This window comes from Myotis yumanensis, unplaced genomic scaffold, assembly GCF_028538775.1.
Source record: "Myotis yumanensis isolate MYYU_CA2020_CCGP unplaced genomic scaffold, mMyoYum1.0.hap1 SCAF_2, whole genome shotgun sequence".
NCBI classification, from domain to species: domain Eukaryota; kingdom Metazoa; phylum Chordata; class Mammalia; order Chiroptera; family Vespertilionidae; genus Myotis; species Myotis yumanensis.
In genome coordinates, this window is record NW_027223753.1 from 3418334 (window position 1) to 3434594 (window position 16261).

A 16261-nucleotide genomic window follows, 5' to 3' on the forward strand; every position below is an offset into this window, starting at 1 on the left:
GTTTTAGCTCTTACATTTAAGTCTCTGATTCATTTTGAGTTAATTTTTGTGTATAATTTTTTTGTATGTTGTGAGGTGGGTAGATTTCCAACATCATTCTCTTGCATGTGGATATCCAGTTGTCCCAGCACCATTTGTTGAAAAGACCATTGAAGTATTTTGGCACCCTTGTCAAAAATCACTTGACCATAAATGTGTGGAGTCTCGATTTTAATCTATTAATCTATACATCTGTCCTTATGCCAGTACCACGCTGTCATGATTATTGTAGTTTTGTAGTAAGTTTTGAAATCAAGAGGTGTCTCTCCTCCAACTCTATTCTTTTCTAAGATTGTTTTGGCTATTCTAGGTCCCTTGAATTTCCACATGAATATTGGGATCAACTTGTCAATTTCTAAAAAAGAGGCAGTTTTTATATTGATAGGGATTTTGTTAGGTCTGTGGAAGAGTTTGGGGAACCTAAAGCCTTTTTATGGATCTACTCTTTGCTTAACTCAAGCACCCAAGTGGCTTGCCTTAAATTTTTTTATTCTAATTTATTACTACAGTAGGCTGCCTTGGTGAGACATGGGAATTCTCTGGTAGGCTGGACTTGGACTTTTCAGGTCCCAAGAGAGCAAATAGCTAATTCACACAGTCTGCAGGTTTGTGTTCTTTTGATGTGAAAGTTTGCTGATGTCTTGAATGTTTAGAAAAATATGTGGTATTCTTGTTAACCCTTGTTCTGTTTAATAGAGAATTAACAGATTCCACATATGAATATATAATTATCAGAGACTTAGAATATGTTACAATAAAACTGTGACATTAAAATTTATATTATTATTATTGGAGGTGACAGAGATATTTTAGGATCTTGTACTCCTGTGGGGGCCATGTGAATATCAGTTACTGTTATACTCTTAAGTCAGCTCATTTACTCAGCAAACAATACTGAAGTGCCAGACGCAGGGAAGGACAGACATAGTCCCTGCCCTAGTGGGAAAACTGACATTAATCAAGGTGCCCTGTGAAATTACAACTCATACAGGGCTATGAAGAGATGAATGCTGTGAAGGGAAGTACCTGTGTCATAAAAGGATTTGACTAATCTGAGAGGCTGGGGGAAGATTCTTGAGTTAAGCTATGAAGGAAAACGGGAATTAATTGAGGGGAAAATGAGGGAAAGAAGTTGTAGGTAATTGGGTGGGCTGGCTAGTGAGATGTGTGGGATGCTCTGATTCTGTTCGGGCTGTTTATAGTTTTTAGAAAGAGTATCTGAAGACTTGACTCTGGTCTTATTCTGCCCCTTAACTGCCTTGTGACTTTGAGCAGGTAACTCAACTTTCCTGAGCTTATTTGCTTACTGTTTTTTAATCTTATGAGGCAGTGTGCAGCTGTTTTTATTTAGAGATAAAACATATATATGAAAACATACAGAAATCTAGGCTGTTGATGGATTGTATTAGTATAACTTAAAATAATTATTTTTCATGACCTTCTGTGGTTGGTTTCTTAGGAATGCAATATTGGTAAGTTGGATATTTTCTGAAAAATTTTCCTAGTTTTTCCGATTAAGATTCACTTCAGTTCCTACATACTCTAGAAGCCTCCCATCTGCAGGGAGCAGATGTGGATGTGACTGATTCAAGGCTGGTCATAGTGCATGCTGGGATCAGGCCTGGAGGGACTGGGAAGTCTTGAAGGAGGTGGAATTTGACTGGCATCACTGACAGGCAGACATGGTAGTTGGAGGAGAAATTTCACTCAGAGGAAGCGGAGCAAAGGCACAGAGCCAGGAGGGCACGGGGGTGGCTGGGATTTGGGTGCATGTGTGCAGATGAGCCTGGCACAGTAGGTAGGGGTCAGGTTGTAGGGGCTTGGAAGTCAAACTGGGAGTCTGGATCGTATTGTGTCTGTTCTCGGAGAGGCTCTCAGCGGTGTGTGTTGTCTTTCTTCGGAGTGGGATTGGTTGGGTAAAAGTCTAGTCTCTGTGAAGGTGCTAACAGTGGCCATGTGCTTGCCTCTCCAGCTCTCTCTCCGCTGGCCAGGCATGTGCAGTTCTTTCCGAGTCTGATGGTGCTCGAGCACCATGCTTCCCCTTGGTTTTGGCTCTTGCACTTTGCCATCGCCTTGACTTAGAAGGTGTGCTTTCCTCCAGAACACACGCACGCATACTCACATCCGCTTTGCTTCGCCGGCCCTCCTGTCCTCTGGGTTTCAGCTGCAGTGAGACTTGTTTGAAAAGCCTTCCTGATCTTGCCTCTCCTTCAGTTTGGAGTGCATGCCCTTCTTGTGTGCCCCGTAGTACTCCTTGGCTCTCCTGCTCATCGCATCCTTTAGTTTGTATTAGAATTGCCTGTTCACTTCTCTCTCTCCCTCAATTAGATTACATCTTTTGAGGTCAGAGACTTGAGGACCTGGCACCTAGGCTGGACTTAATAATATCTGTTGGTTGAGTGGATGAATGAGCAAAGAGGAAGAATTGGAGTTGGGAAAATAGCTCCTGGCAAGAATGTCTGTAGCAGTGGGCTGGAGAAAGGAGTTAGTGTGACTGAGGTGTGTGTGCCTGAGAGAGAGAGAGCTACTGTTTTATGACTGATAGACTGTGGACCTTGAGGGATGAGAAGAATTGAAGGTGACTCCTAGCTTTTGAACCTTAACTGGACTTAGGTGAGGCCATTAACTGAGGTAGGGAATACAGGAGGGATATGTTTTGGGGAGACTGGATGCAAATTATTGCTTCTAATTGGGTAATTAAATGACATGAAGTAGCCTTAGCATGTTGGTATACAGCAGGGGTGGGGAACCTTTTTTCTGCCAGGGGCCATTTGGATATTCATAACATCATTTGTGGGCCATACAAAATTATCAGCTTAAAAATTAGCCTTATATATTTGGTCAAATGTTTAATTAACCCTAATGTCTTGGCAGGGCCAGACCAAATGATTTTAAGGGTCTTATACGACCCACGGCCAGACCTTCCCCATCCCTGGTATACAATATGACATTGGAATTGTGGGTCAAAGTCATTTATATTGCCTGTTGTTTTCTTCTTCATCAAACTGTCAGAGGGCAAGGGAGCCCTGGCCATGGAGTCCATGGAGGTCAGCTTCCTTGGCACAGGGCAGGGTGGACAAGGGTGGTGAGTGGACCTGGAGGGGCAGAGTGAGAGAGCCAGCACAGCCTCTGGCAGATGCGTAAGGTTCATGGAGATAGGGACTTTGCTTGTCTTGCTTCTTGTTACACGTCTGCCTAGAACAGTATCTGTTGGTTAAAAGAATGAATGAATCAGTTCAACAAATTAGGAGAAGTCACAGTAGGAGTGAAGTTGTTAGGAGAAAAGGGAAGGGAGTTGAGGGCAGAAATGTGGTGAATGCTTCCATTTAAGTGTCACCGGAGGGGAGAGCACCAGTGGGGACTGAGAAAGAATGGTCAGAGAGGTAACAGAACAAGGACATAAAGTCAGGGATGCTAAGTCCAGAGATTGTGAGGAGGTTCTCAGTTGTAATGCTGCAGAGTTTGAATAGAATGAAGACTAAGAAAAAGGTAATGGTTTTGTTAGTTAGGTGGTGAGTTGAGAGGATGAGAAAGAGGTAGCAAGAGAATAGATAATTCTTTCAAGGATTTTGTGGTAAATGTAGAGTGCTGGTAAAAATGGTAGTGAAATGATTGATTAAGTCAAGTTGGGGCCTGATGGACTGTGGGTGTGTTAGTTATCTATTGCTGCAGTAACAACTTGCCAAACTTAGTGACTTAGAACAGACACATTTATCACCTGATCCTGGGGTCAGGAGTTCAGGCTGGGTCTACTGCTTCAGGGCCTCCCAGGCTGCATCAAGGTGTTGGTGGGGCTGGCCTCATATTCACAGGCTCGACTGGGGAGGCCCCCCTCCCCCGCAACTCACACGGTGGTTTGAAGGATTCCGTCTTGTGGGCTGCTGGCCAGAGGTCACCCTCAGTTCCTCGCCATGTGGGCCTCTCAACATGGCAACTTGCTTCATCAGAGCCAGCAAGTCAGAAAAGAGATGCCACTAGCAAGACAGAAGACACCATCTACGTGCTTCATCACAGAAGTGACGTCCATCACCCGTGCCACCTTCTGTGGTTAGAAGCAAGTCACTAGGTCCAGCACTCACCTAGGGGAGGCGGGGGAGCTGGGGATCACGAGCGGCCCACCATGAAGTTTTTCTACAGGTAGGGAGGGATCTGGCGCTAGACAGCATTAGATAGAATGGTTCTCCCGAAAGATGCAGCGGTCAGGATGGGAGCTTTTAGAGAGGGAAGTCTCGGGGGGGAGTTGCAGGGCACGTTCACATACAGCCCTGTGGGTGTGGGTGACCCTCTCAGCAAGCCTTCCCTGCCCTCTCTATTCTGACAAGGGGGTGGGAGTAGGTGCCACTCCTATGAGATGAGTTAACAGACTGTGTAATAGTTGTCATTGGTAAACCCAGTGGTTTTCAACCATCTGGCCCTTTAAATACAGTTCCTCATGTTGTGACCCAACCATAAAATGATTTTCGTTGCTACTTCATAACTGTAATGTTGCTACTGTTATGAATCGTAATGTAGATATCTGATATGCAGGATGGTCTTAGGCGACCCCTGTGAAAGGGTCGTTCGACTGCCAAAGGGGTCGCGACCCACAGGTTGAGAACCGCTGGGTAAACCCTTGGTCTTGCTAAGGTTGAGTTATTTGCCAGCAGATTCCTGGCCAGTGCGGTGTCAGTGCTGCTTGCCTTAGGCGTTGTTGAGGATCACGTGAGGTAACACGCATGGAGTCTCTTACAAGAGGAAAGGGGCATGCAGACTACGGCGTCCTCTGGACCCCTTTCCCGTGTTCTGCGTCCAGGCCCCTTGTTAACCTGGGTTCACTGTTGTGCTGAGTTATTGAACTAGCCTTTATTTAACACTGTGATATTTTTAGGGCCTTTTGACTAGAGTGTTTGCTTTTATGATAAATGACCCCAAACTGCCACACCGTTCAAGTCCTTGAAGTTTTTATTGTTTTTTACATCTGTCCTTGCTTTCCTTGTCACTCTTGCTTCTCCCACTCTGTCACTTTCTAGCTATCCTTTCCCCTCTCAGATGTGGCTCCTGATCTTCTCTGGGCTTGGCAACCTGATTATTAGAACTGGGAGTAGTTGAGTAGTAATCAAGCCGGGAATTCGGATCGGGAAGCCCTTCTCACGGTGAAGTACGTGAGCTTTTGTGGGTGACTTTGTAAAGGTCTCCTTGGCCTCAGAGTGCATCTTGGCTTCCTCACTGGTTCTGGCTGCGCGTGGATTAGGTGAGGTTCCCGTGGAGCCAAGTTCCATTCAGGAGGGTGGCTGCCATTTTCCTGCTCTGCTGGAATGCCACAGTTGGTGCCGTTCTCTCCCTTGGCTGTGATGAGCTTTTTTTTTTTTTAATATGTTTTATTAATTTTTACAGAGAGGAAGGGAGAGGGATAGAGAGTTAGAAACATTGATGAGAGAGAAATATTGATCAGCTGCTTCCTACACACCTCCTACTGGGGATGTGCCCGCAACCAAGGTACATGCCCTTGACCGGACTCGAACCTGGGACCTTTCAGTCCGCAGGCCGACACTCTATCCACTGAGCCAAACCAGTTAGGGCGAGCTTTTGTTTTTTTTGGCTGTAGCAGCTAGTGATAGGTGGTCTGCAGTTCTTGGGCCAAAAAGTGTTGGAGAAGCAAGGGAAGCCTTTCCACCAGGTGACACCCATGCGCCTGCAGCCTGTGCTTGCCTGCCTTCAGGACGGAGGGCCCCGCTTCGGGTACGGGAAGCTTTGCTATCCGCAGGGTCCTCTGTGTCTTCTCAGTGCTGTGCTTTTCTGTCCCAGCCGCCTGCCCAGAGTTTGCATGGTTCCTTGGGGGAAGCATTAGTGCCTTCTTAGGGCGAGGGCCTGCGTTCTTCGAAGACAGCACAGCGGCAGTGCGGGGGCTCGGGGGCCTGCGCCTGCGCCTGCTCCTGCTCCTGCTCCTGCTCCTGCTCTCACTCGGCTGCTCCCTGGCCGGTGCTCTTGGCAGGCGTCTGCCTGTGCCTTGGCGTCTCCTTTTCTAGGGTAGGCATGATGTCTGCTCTGCTCCCCCGGGACCACAGCAGGATTTTCTATGTGAAAATGCTTGTTCTACGTACATAATATCAAATAGAATGCCTGCTTTGTTGGGTTGATTTTGTTGATATTTTACAGTACTCTATTTTTGAGGGTTTCAACAAATTGTTATCATTGGTACCAGGAATGACAGTGCTGCCTAAAACAATGTCATTTTAAACTCGTGTAGCTTTTTTTCTGAATATGCTCTACTGGGATGTATTTGTACAAATGTGGACACTTAATAAGTGCTCTTTGATTATTTTCAGAATATTGAGTATACTGGCTTCCTAGCCAAATTGAATTTGTGAAAGTTCTGTGATCCTGTGATTCATATCTGGAAAGAATAATTTTTTCATTCTGAAATCACTTTAAATACGCTTTACATGAATCTGGTAATAGTGAATCAATTAATGTGATTTCTCAGGTCATAAATCAGGCTTGAACTATTGTAGTATTAATTTCTGTGTAAGCTTCTTAGAACTTCAGTACTTTTCTCGTCTTTTTTAGCTACTTGTTTGCTTTTGAACTCAATTCTAGGTGTTGAACTCAATTTGAGAGCCTAAAATGGTCTGTGTCCCAAATACCATAGAGGTTACTGCTTCGCTTTCTTATTAGCTGGCCTTTGTAGTGTGAAGTCAGCCACCTACCAGACTTTTCCCTTTAACTTGGGTACACACTTTAATTTTGTCTCTATCCCATAGGAATGTTGGGAAGGTTATTATAGTAGCACTTACGGTGTATTTTAAACTTCTTGAAAAGAGGTACTATGTGAGGAGAAAATATTTTTGTACTGTAGCATATGCTCCCCTCCCCCTCCCCCCACTACCCTTTTGTGGCTCAGAAAAGGATAAAGTTGCCGTGTTTGGAGGACATGTTGGGTTCCCCGTCTCCGAGGTCGTTAGTCCTGTGCTGTGGAGGGTCTCCAGGGCATGGCCTGTGCCAGACCCCGTGCCCTTTTGTCTAATAGCCCTGTGCTCTAGCCACAAATGGGAGTGTTCCATCTGTTGGCATCTGTGAACACTCTGAGTATTTTGTCTTATTGCTTAATTGTTCAGAGACCAGAGGATGGGTGGCAACTCAGGGTGGCCGTAGGAGAGGGAGAGAGGTTCTTCAGATGACCAATGGCCTTCAGTAACTCTCCCCATCAGCAGGGCAAGAGATGGGACCCTCTTTTTCCTTTCTGTGCACTTCTGGGAATGTCATTCATCCAGGAATTTAAAAAATATTTGAGCTTCTATTATTAGCCAGCCATTAAGTACTGGAGATACCAGAATTAAAAGCCCGACATCCCTTTAAGGATGCCCTTATTATAGTCTTATTCTGAATATGTTAGAAAAATATTTATCGGAGAAGAAAACTGCCAGGTTGGTTTTACTAGGAGATGCTGAGCGGCGTTGGAGGTTAAAGGTGGAGTTGTAGATTAACAGAAGACATTTCTGAGAGAACGACTCTTCGGTAATTAACCCCCGCCCCCCCCCCCCCCGCCCCATTTACAAATGGCACCGTGGCAGAGGCTGCCCGCTGATCACGAACTCCATCTCCTCTTCCTGGGCATGGAGCCAGACTGCATTTCCCAGCCGCCCTTGCAATTAGGTGTGGCTTTGTGGCCAAATTCTAGCCAATGGAGCAGAGAGAGCAGAGAAGTGGGCCACTTCCTGGCCTGGCCCATAAAACCCTCCAGGCACAGTTGTCTGTGCCCTGCCCCTCCCTGCTGGCTGGTGCAGAAGCACCCGGTGCCCCAGGAGGGCTCCTGCCACAGGATGGAGGCAGCATTGGTGCCAGGGCCGCTGCTCGGAGGAGAGCTCGCTGCTGAGCAGGCACACCTGGTTGGGACTTTACACGAGCAAGAAGTAAATACTTATGGTATTTGAGCCATGATACAGTTTGTTGCGAGTTAGCCTCCTAGCTGATGGAGGCATGATGCCTGGAATGCTAGGCAAAACTGGTGAGGTTAGTGAAGGTGCTACGGATTTGAGACTCTACTTAATTTTGATTATTTATGTGTCATGTAATATGTACTGACCAGTGAATTTTAAGAATCAGTTTACGTCATGGTAAAATATATGAAAAAGTTTTTTTCAATGCATCACTTCTAATTGATACAAGTGGTTTATTGCATTCGGTGTAGCCTCTCTCCGTCTTTGATTTAATAAGCTCTGTGGGTCCTCCGTTAGCTTTAAAGGGACTCTGTGGAGACTTAAACATTCTCAGTCCTTATTTCAAAGAACTGTAAATACAGTTTTCATCATGCTACTTCTCTGTTCAAAAGCCTGTAATCACTCCTTATTACATAGCGTTTTGTTCATTTATTGCAACATCCAAAGACTATATACATCAGGAATGTGGCTACATGTGACGTCCTGGAAGGAGACAAAAATGAAGAAGACAGTTCATGTCTCTGAGGACATTGTGCTTGGTACACAGGTGGCTACTGGTTTCTGGGCTGCTGCCGCCATTTGCCCCCCACGTCAGCCTTTAATAAGTCATGTATTATTTCTTCATTCCAATTTTTAAAATTCTCACCCAAGGATATGTTTTTTTATAAATTGACTTTTTAGAGAGAGAGGAAGAGGGGAGAGAGAGAGAAATAAACATCGGTCAGTTGCCTCCCTTACGCACCCTGACTGGGAATCGAACCCACCAACTAGGTATGTGCTCTGACTCGGAATAGCAGCCTGGGCCTCACCCGCTGGGGCTCTTCATTGCAATTGATGGCACTTTTTGAAGGCAGGGGATCTACTTTATAGAGTGGCTATCTTTCCCCTCCTGGCCACTTCTTAGAGACACTGGACATAATAACCATCCATTTAGTTTCTTTTCATTATCTTGCTTGGATATTCTGGCAAAGTTTTGTATTACAGTTGGTGTTAACAGATAGAAGTACTCATTTCATGGAATTATGTGGTTGAGGAATGCTAGGACTGAAATAGTCTTTTTTTATAACTATATATTTTATTTTTTATTGCAAGAAAAAGTTTATTTAGAAAGTTATAGGGGTGCCATGGCCAGTGTGCTCAGTGGTCAGAGCGTTGGGTTCAGTTCCTGGTCATGACCCGAAACTTGGCCTGGTCAAGGGGCAACCAATCGATGTGTCTCTCTCGCGTCGATGGTTGTTATTTTTTTTCTCTCTCTTTCCCCCTCCCTCCCTCCCTTCTACTCTCTCTAAAAATCAATGGAAAAAATATCCTTGGTGAGGATTAACTCAAAGTAAATAAATAAAAGAAAGTTACAGAGGCAAAAGAAAGGCCTGGAAGGGTCCTTATTTATTTATTTATTTATTTATTAAAAAAAATATACTTTATTGATTTTTTTACAGAGAGGAAAGGAGAGGGATAGAGAGTTAGAAACATTGATGAGAGAGACACATCGATCAGCTGCCTCCTGCACACCCCTTACTGGGGATCGAGCCCACAACCAAGTTACATGCCCTTGACCAGAATCGAACCTGGGACCCTTCAGTCCACAGGCTGATGCTCTATCCACTGAGCCAAACTGGTTAGGGCGTGGAAGGGTCCTTTTTAGATCGAATGCCTGATTTTTTTAGATCATCGTAGCTGACACTCAGGGCGTGGCATGGGCTTCACCTGGCAGCGTTAGAGGCACAGCGCAGGCTCCACTCAGGCCTGTGAACAGAGCCCGCCTCTTCCCTAGACCTCAGGTGACTTGCATGCACATGGAAGATGGACACACTGCTCAAGGTCAACTCCCATGTCACTCTGGAGAAAACCAGGAAAGTTAGAGTTGCCCAGAGTCACACGACTGTTTATTTCAGTGGCTCCCGTGCTTGGATACATCTTGGGGTCACTTGGGAACCTTAAAAAAAATCCTGATGCTTGGGTCCCATCCCCACACATTCTGACTTAACGGGTAGGATTGCAGCCTGGGCCTCAGTGTAATCAGTCTCCTGGAATGATGCTGTGCGGCCCAGCCGAGAGCCGCGCAGCGGGCTAGTGAGAGAGAACCCAGGTTTCTTGATGCTCCACGCCGGCTTGTACAGTCAGAAACATGCCTCCCCTACCTGGTGTTTCCCTCGGCACACCGCCCCACTTTCTTTCCTTCACAGCACTGTCGCCTTACACTCCCCACCCCCCATTGGCTATGTACCCCACAAAATTAGGACCTTTGTCTTTCTTTAAAAAAATATATTTTATTGATTTTTTTACAGAGAGGAAGGGAGAGGGATAGAGTTAGAAACATCGATGAGAGAGAAACATTGGTCAGCTGCCTCCTGCACACTCCTTACTGGGGATGTACCGCAACCAAGGTACATGCCCTTGACCGGAATCGAACCTGAGACCCTTCAGTCTACAGGCCGACTCTCTATCCACTGAGCCAAACTTAGTTAGGGCAGGACCTTTGTCTTTTTATTGCTGGGTCCCAGCTCCTAGGATGGTGTCTGGCACGAGTTAGGCACTCTAATGTTTGAAGAACAAATGGAAAGAGGCTACGCAGATGGCACCAGAGTGGTCTAACTCGGTCAGTGGGCGGAAGGCCCCGGAAGGATCAGAGATCTGAGTTGGGATTCAGAAGCAGCCAGAGAGGGCAGCGGGAGGACTTGAACCCAGACCTTCCTGACATTGAGCTTGTGCTTTGCCCCTCCCTGCTGTTTGCCTAGACTTGTCAGCAGGGTGGTGGAACTGGTGCGGGCTCCATTCTCCAGACCCTCATATGGGGCCACTTGCGCTCAGTATCATCAGCAGATCTCAAGGGGTCCAGTGAGAGGACCTGACTCGGAGTCTGGCCCCTGGTTAACACAAGGCGGGTACTTCTAGTGTGGGTTTCCTTGGGTTTTAGGCTTGTTTGAGAACCTGGTTATTTTGAGGATAGAACGACATTTAATATCACTCTCACTTATGGGAGTGAGTTTCTGTCCTGGTTAAATTAAACTATTAGAGACACTTTATTATGCCAGTGCTGTAGAGAGATCATGGTTGGTTGTTCGTGATATTTCTGTTACATGTTATTTTTGGTGTTTAATTCTTCTGATTTGTTATTTGGTATATTTTGCCACTGATTTACCTATCATCAAACTTTGAAGGAAGGTGTAAAAGTCCTTTTTTGAGAAGCCATTTATTAGTGTCCCACTACACATTAGTGATTTGTAAAACTTTTGATGTTAAGGCCATTGCTAAAATGTCTTGAGAAGTGGTAAGCTCATGCTGTCTTTTTTTGGTAATAGGAAGCCAGAAAATGTTAAGCCTTGAATGTAAGACATTAGTTTTAACATCATGAAATTTCGTTTCAATTCCGAAGCCACATTAAGATGAGATGTTGCAGTAATGCGGTTAGAAGGCTGTTGCTGGCGGCTCTTGCACGTGTTACGTGAAGTCAGAGTACTGCTGACTTGGCGTGAACCACTTTTCATGATGTGCTCTAATTCCACGCTCACAGTCCCGGGAAGGAACGTGCTGGATGTCCCACAGGGACTTGGCTTCTGAGGTTTGCCCGCAGTCCACAGGGAGCGTCCTCGGGCCCAGGTGCTAGTTCAGTTGCAGGTGGTTGCTAAAGATGCTGCCACACGTTGCTAGTCAGCAGTTAACCACTATTGATTAAATCAAATAGAAGGCTGGTAAAAGTCCTGCAACTAGAACTTTCTGGAAACAAAGTAAGTAGGAAGTGGATGCTTATCCTGATAGCTAAGAGTCACATTGTGGAGAAGGACTTACTTATGGTGAAGCACTTGACCATGAATATAAGGAGGTCGAGGGACTCCTCTGGTGCACAATTGGGGCCGGGGAGGGATGTGGGAGGTTGGCCAGCTGGGGAGGGACTGTGGGAGGGCTCCAGGGCATTTCCGGTCAGTCTAGCTCAGTCCCCTCTCCCCCCACCCTCCCACATCAGCCAGACCCCAGCAGCATGCTAACCTACCTGTTGGAGCATCTGCCCCCTGGTGGTCAGTGCATGTCATAGCGAGCAGTTGAGCGGCCTTAGCATATCATTAGCATATTGCACTTTGGTTGGTTGAACGGCCTACTGGACGATCGGATATGTAGCATATTAGGCTTTTATTTTATTTTATTTTTTTTTAATTTTATTTTTTTAAAATATATTTTATTGAATTTTTACAGAGAGGAAGGGAGAGAGATAGAGAGTTAGAAACATCGATGAGAGAGAAACATCAATCAACTGCCTCCTGCACATCTCCCACTGGGGATGTGCTGGCAACCCGGGTACATGCCCTTGACCGGAATCGAACCTGGGACCCTTGAGTCCGCAGGCCGACGCTCTATCCACTGAGCCAAACCGGTTTTGGCATTAGGCTTTTATTATATGGGATTTTTATTGATTTCAGAGAGGAAGGCAGAGGAAGAGAGAGAAACATCAGTGATGAGAGCTGATCATTGATCAGCTGCCTCTTCCATGCCCCCTACTGGGGATGGAGCCTGCAACCCAGGCATGTGCCCTGACCAAGAATTGAACCGTAACCTCTTGGTTCATAGGTCGACGCTCAACCACTGAGCCATGCTGGCCTGGCCTTGCTACCTTTTTTAATGAGGTAATACAGAGGTAATTACATTACGAATGACAGCTAGTAAGTGAGAGAACTGAGCTATTTATATTGTAAAGAAAATGTTGAAGTGGTCGTTGAAAGTCTAAACAGTCCTTGGTTTTCTAGGCATATAAATACACTGAGTGGCCAAATTATTATGACCTGACGTTTGTAGGCAAATTAGCTATAATTTTGCGCTGAAGTTGCTAGAAGGCCAGACCATTATAAATAGGAAGCAGGTTGTTTACCACGACAGTAGAAGTGATTTTTTTCTGAAGATATGGGTAATATGGGTTGTTTGTAATGCAGGATGAATAATCTAAACTTTTAATTAATACTGCAACCAAAAGAAAAGGATATCAGGACTGAAAATAATTGGTTGGCAAGACTCACAGAAGATGGTTTTCCTTTTTAAACGTGCTGGTTCTTGTATGAAAACTAAAATTTTACCTACACGAAGCAGCCTGGGAGCAGAGACCTGTTCTCCAACTTCCTGACCTGCGGCACCTGCCCTTCTGTTAGCTGGCACTCAGTAGATTCTCTTGAATGAGTTGGGTGTTGGGTTTACTTTTGGGAAATGGTTAACAATGTCATTGAATATGGACTGAACTGCAAAATGAATATGGCATTGGTTCTTCTTAGTAAAGATTTACTGTGTACAGCACTTACGCTTCCTTTAAAAAATTTTTTTTTATAAGTAATGCATACTCCCTGCATATGTCTTCCTTCACACACATAGATTTTAAATTTCGTAACATTCAAGTCTACAGAATAATTGTAGGTGTGGTGCAAAGAACCCGTTTCCCCTTGAACTATGTGAGGATAAGTTGCCATTATGTTTCACCCCTGCCCCCCCCAAATTCTTTTGTATTTCCTGCAAACCAGAGCATTTTCTCCATAACCATACCATAGTGATCACCCAGGAAACTAACATCGAGACATTTCTACCATCCCACCCTCAGATGCTGCGCCCGTTATGCGGGCTGGCCCAGTGGTAACCTCCGGGCCACGCTCGGTCTCCTCTGTCTCTAAGACACAGCAGTCCTCTCAGTCTTTGACTTTCATGGCCTTGACATTCTTCATTGGAGTACAGGCCAGTCATTCTGTAGACTGTCCCTCCTTTGGGGTTTGTCTGATGTTTCCTCATGATTAGATCCATGTTGTGCATCTTCGGCAGGAAGACCACAGAAGAGCCAGTGTATATCTTTTGCAAAGATTAGTTTTACATTTTATTTTCTGTTTCCTTAGAGCGTTTCCCAAAGTGTATTCTGCGGAACTAGCACCTACTGTGTTCTCAACACCGTGCCACCTCTAGAAGGTAGGATTCGCAAAGCTTTTGACTTACAGGAAGGGGTGGGCTTGGCAGCGCGAGTGTTTGCGGCATTGTAGTGCAGGAAATAGCCTGTGAGCAGGACTTAGAAGACCTGAATTCTGCCTTAACTTGTTGTGTGATCTTAGATGAGTTACTTAATCCTTCTGGGGGTAGCAAAATAATACTCCCCTTGTAACCTTTATGTGAGGATTAAAAAAGGCAAAGGGTTTAACCACATGGGAAATCCCAAGCACTCTGCAATGTTACGTATTGAAACAATGATTCTGTAACTGGTGTCAAATTCCAGACTCACAGTAGGAGTCCCGTGGGAAAAGCCACAGGCCATGTTTGAATCCCATTTGAGCCACTTACTAGTTGTGGATCTTGGGCAAATTAATCTGAACCTCTGGCTCTTCATCTGTGAAATGGGGTGATTATGCCCTGCTGGGTTCTTGGGAGGATTAAATGAGAGTGTGCATGTAAGCTCCTCCTGGATGCCTGATATGGAGGCCCACAAGTGTCTGCTCCCTCAGAAATAGCAGAAAGGAAACTTACCTGGTCACGTGTAGCTCCATGGACATTGAATGGGATGAAGCAGGAGAAGATGCTCCCAAACTCAAATTGAAGCAGTCGATTGCAAAGCTCCTATGCCCCACCCTAGCTGCCCCTGCACACATATTGTAGATGGAAATATAAATGCAGATAAATAGAAGTTTATTGAACCTGGGTTATGAGTTGACCTAAACCTGGGCCAGAGATGTAATAATAAGTACTGCAGAAAAAAGCATAAATCTGGGCCACCTAAGAATAGGAAGGGTCAGGTTTGATGATCACACACTGTAAGGAGAGGAAAGGGGTTGTTAAAGAACAAAACTAGTTATGTTTTTCTATTAAAAAACTTATTTTTTTAACCTTTAAATATCTTTTGGGTAATTACAACGGAGTTTAATTCATTTTGGAGAATCTCTTTGGAAAAGAATAAAGAGAAATCCTACCAGTGCTGGCACATAGTTGGTGCTTAATTAATATGTATTTTGGATGAATAATGATTTGAAAGTCTGACATTAGTAATGGCAGTATTTGCTGCTGTGAGCACTGTGCTGACTTGAATAGAACAATATGTGGCTATGTTTTCCTGAATCAGTTCCTATCCTGCTAATTAAATCTCAGCACATAATAATTAGAGCTAAACAGAAAATTGTAGAGCTTCCTTTTAATTTTACCACTCCAAGTTGATCAGATATGTTCCTGATAAGATCTAGCAGTTTGATACACTGTTATATCGACTTATTTTGAGCAGTTTGGTCTAGAGGTTGAGAGATTAACTGTAATCAACTTGATTGAATAACAGAACCAAAATTATTGAATTTTTATGAATTATGAACAAAAATAAAATGGATGCATCATTTCCAGGTTAGTGTTGATATAGTTATAATTTACCTTGCAGAAGTCAACAGGGTGTTCCAAGGAAAAGGTCACATGTATTTCTTTGGATTTAAATAAAGGATTTGGCAATGTGAATCTTAATTTTTAGCAATAAAACATGAAAACAAGAACTCTGCTTCTTGCCTTATTAAGTGACTGCACATTTTTGTATATTTTAGAAAGCTTTAGTTAAATTATACTGTGTCTCTGAAATTATTATTTGGAAAATATTTGAAGGTTGACTGGAAAAGATGGTTCATTCTCTAGAATTATAGTTGTCAGCCAAGCAAATCATCTGTCAATTTCAGGAGCTTCACTAGTTATTTTTATTGTGAAGGAGGTTAGAAAATAATTTTCTGAAGTCATATATCAGACCTGAGTATTATGCTAGATAATGATAATGAAGTGTTTCACTGGATTTGGTTGGCACTTCCATGTCACAGTGTCAGAGTTTAACTATTTACATTAAATCCTGAGATGCCTTTGGAACCAGTGTATACATCAGGTTACTCTCAGGTGCTGTTACAATCCTGGTGCTGAGACAGGATTTAAAAACTGGCACATGTATTTATCTAATTATGTCATCATAGTTATTCCAAAAAGATGAAAAAGCAGTTCTTTTCCAATGGGAAAGCAAAGTTACTTTTTATGACACTTTTAATTGGAAAACAGAAATTTGAAAATAAGAGTCTTAACATTTTGCCTATGTGAGTTCCTACTTTTCCCCAGCACTAAAATGGCCATCGTCATAATGCATAGCGGGAAAATTTCCCCGTTGCTATGTTTCTTAAAAACACCCAATCTGTATTCAGCATGAACCTAAAACTCTGGAAATGGCACAGTTTAAAAACTGATTAAGGGGAACTCATTGGCCTGTCATACTTCTGGTCCCTTTGAAGCCCCGGCTGTACAGCCCGTAGCCACTATATTTAGAAACTTGATTGAGACAGTGCTTA

General features: G+C 44.3%; 1 protein-coding gene across 12 annotated transcripts in view; it reads left to right on the forward strand.

Moving 5' to 3' along the window:
- Positions 1 to 16261, forward strand: part of CAMTA1 (calmodulin binding transcription activator 1) — a 674030-nt gene that overhangs the window by 14650 nt on the left and 643119 nt on the right. For 11 of the 12 annotated variants that reach the window (XR_011470178.1, XR_011470179.1, XM_070403987.1 and 8 more), the window contains exon 2: positions 13817 to 13886. The exons of the other annotated variant lie outside the window; for it this stretch is intronic. Coding sequence is in view for 9 of the 11 variants with exons in the window: in XM_070403987.1 (XP_070260088.1) it covers positions 13817 to 13886 (70 nt within the window). In the remaining 2 variants the exon portion in view is untranslated. The remainder of the gene's footprint in view (positions 1 to 13816; positions 13887 to 16261) is intronic. 12 annotated transcript variants of the gene reach the window in all.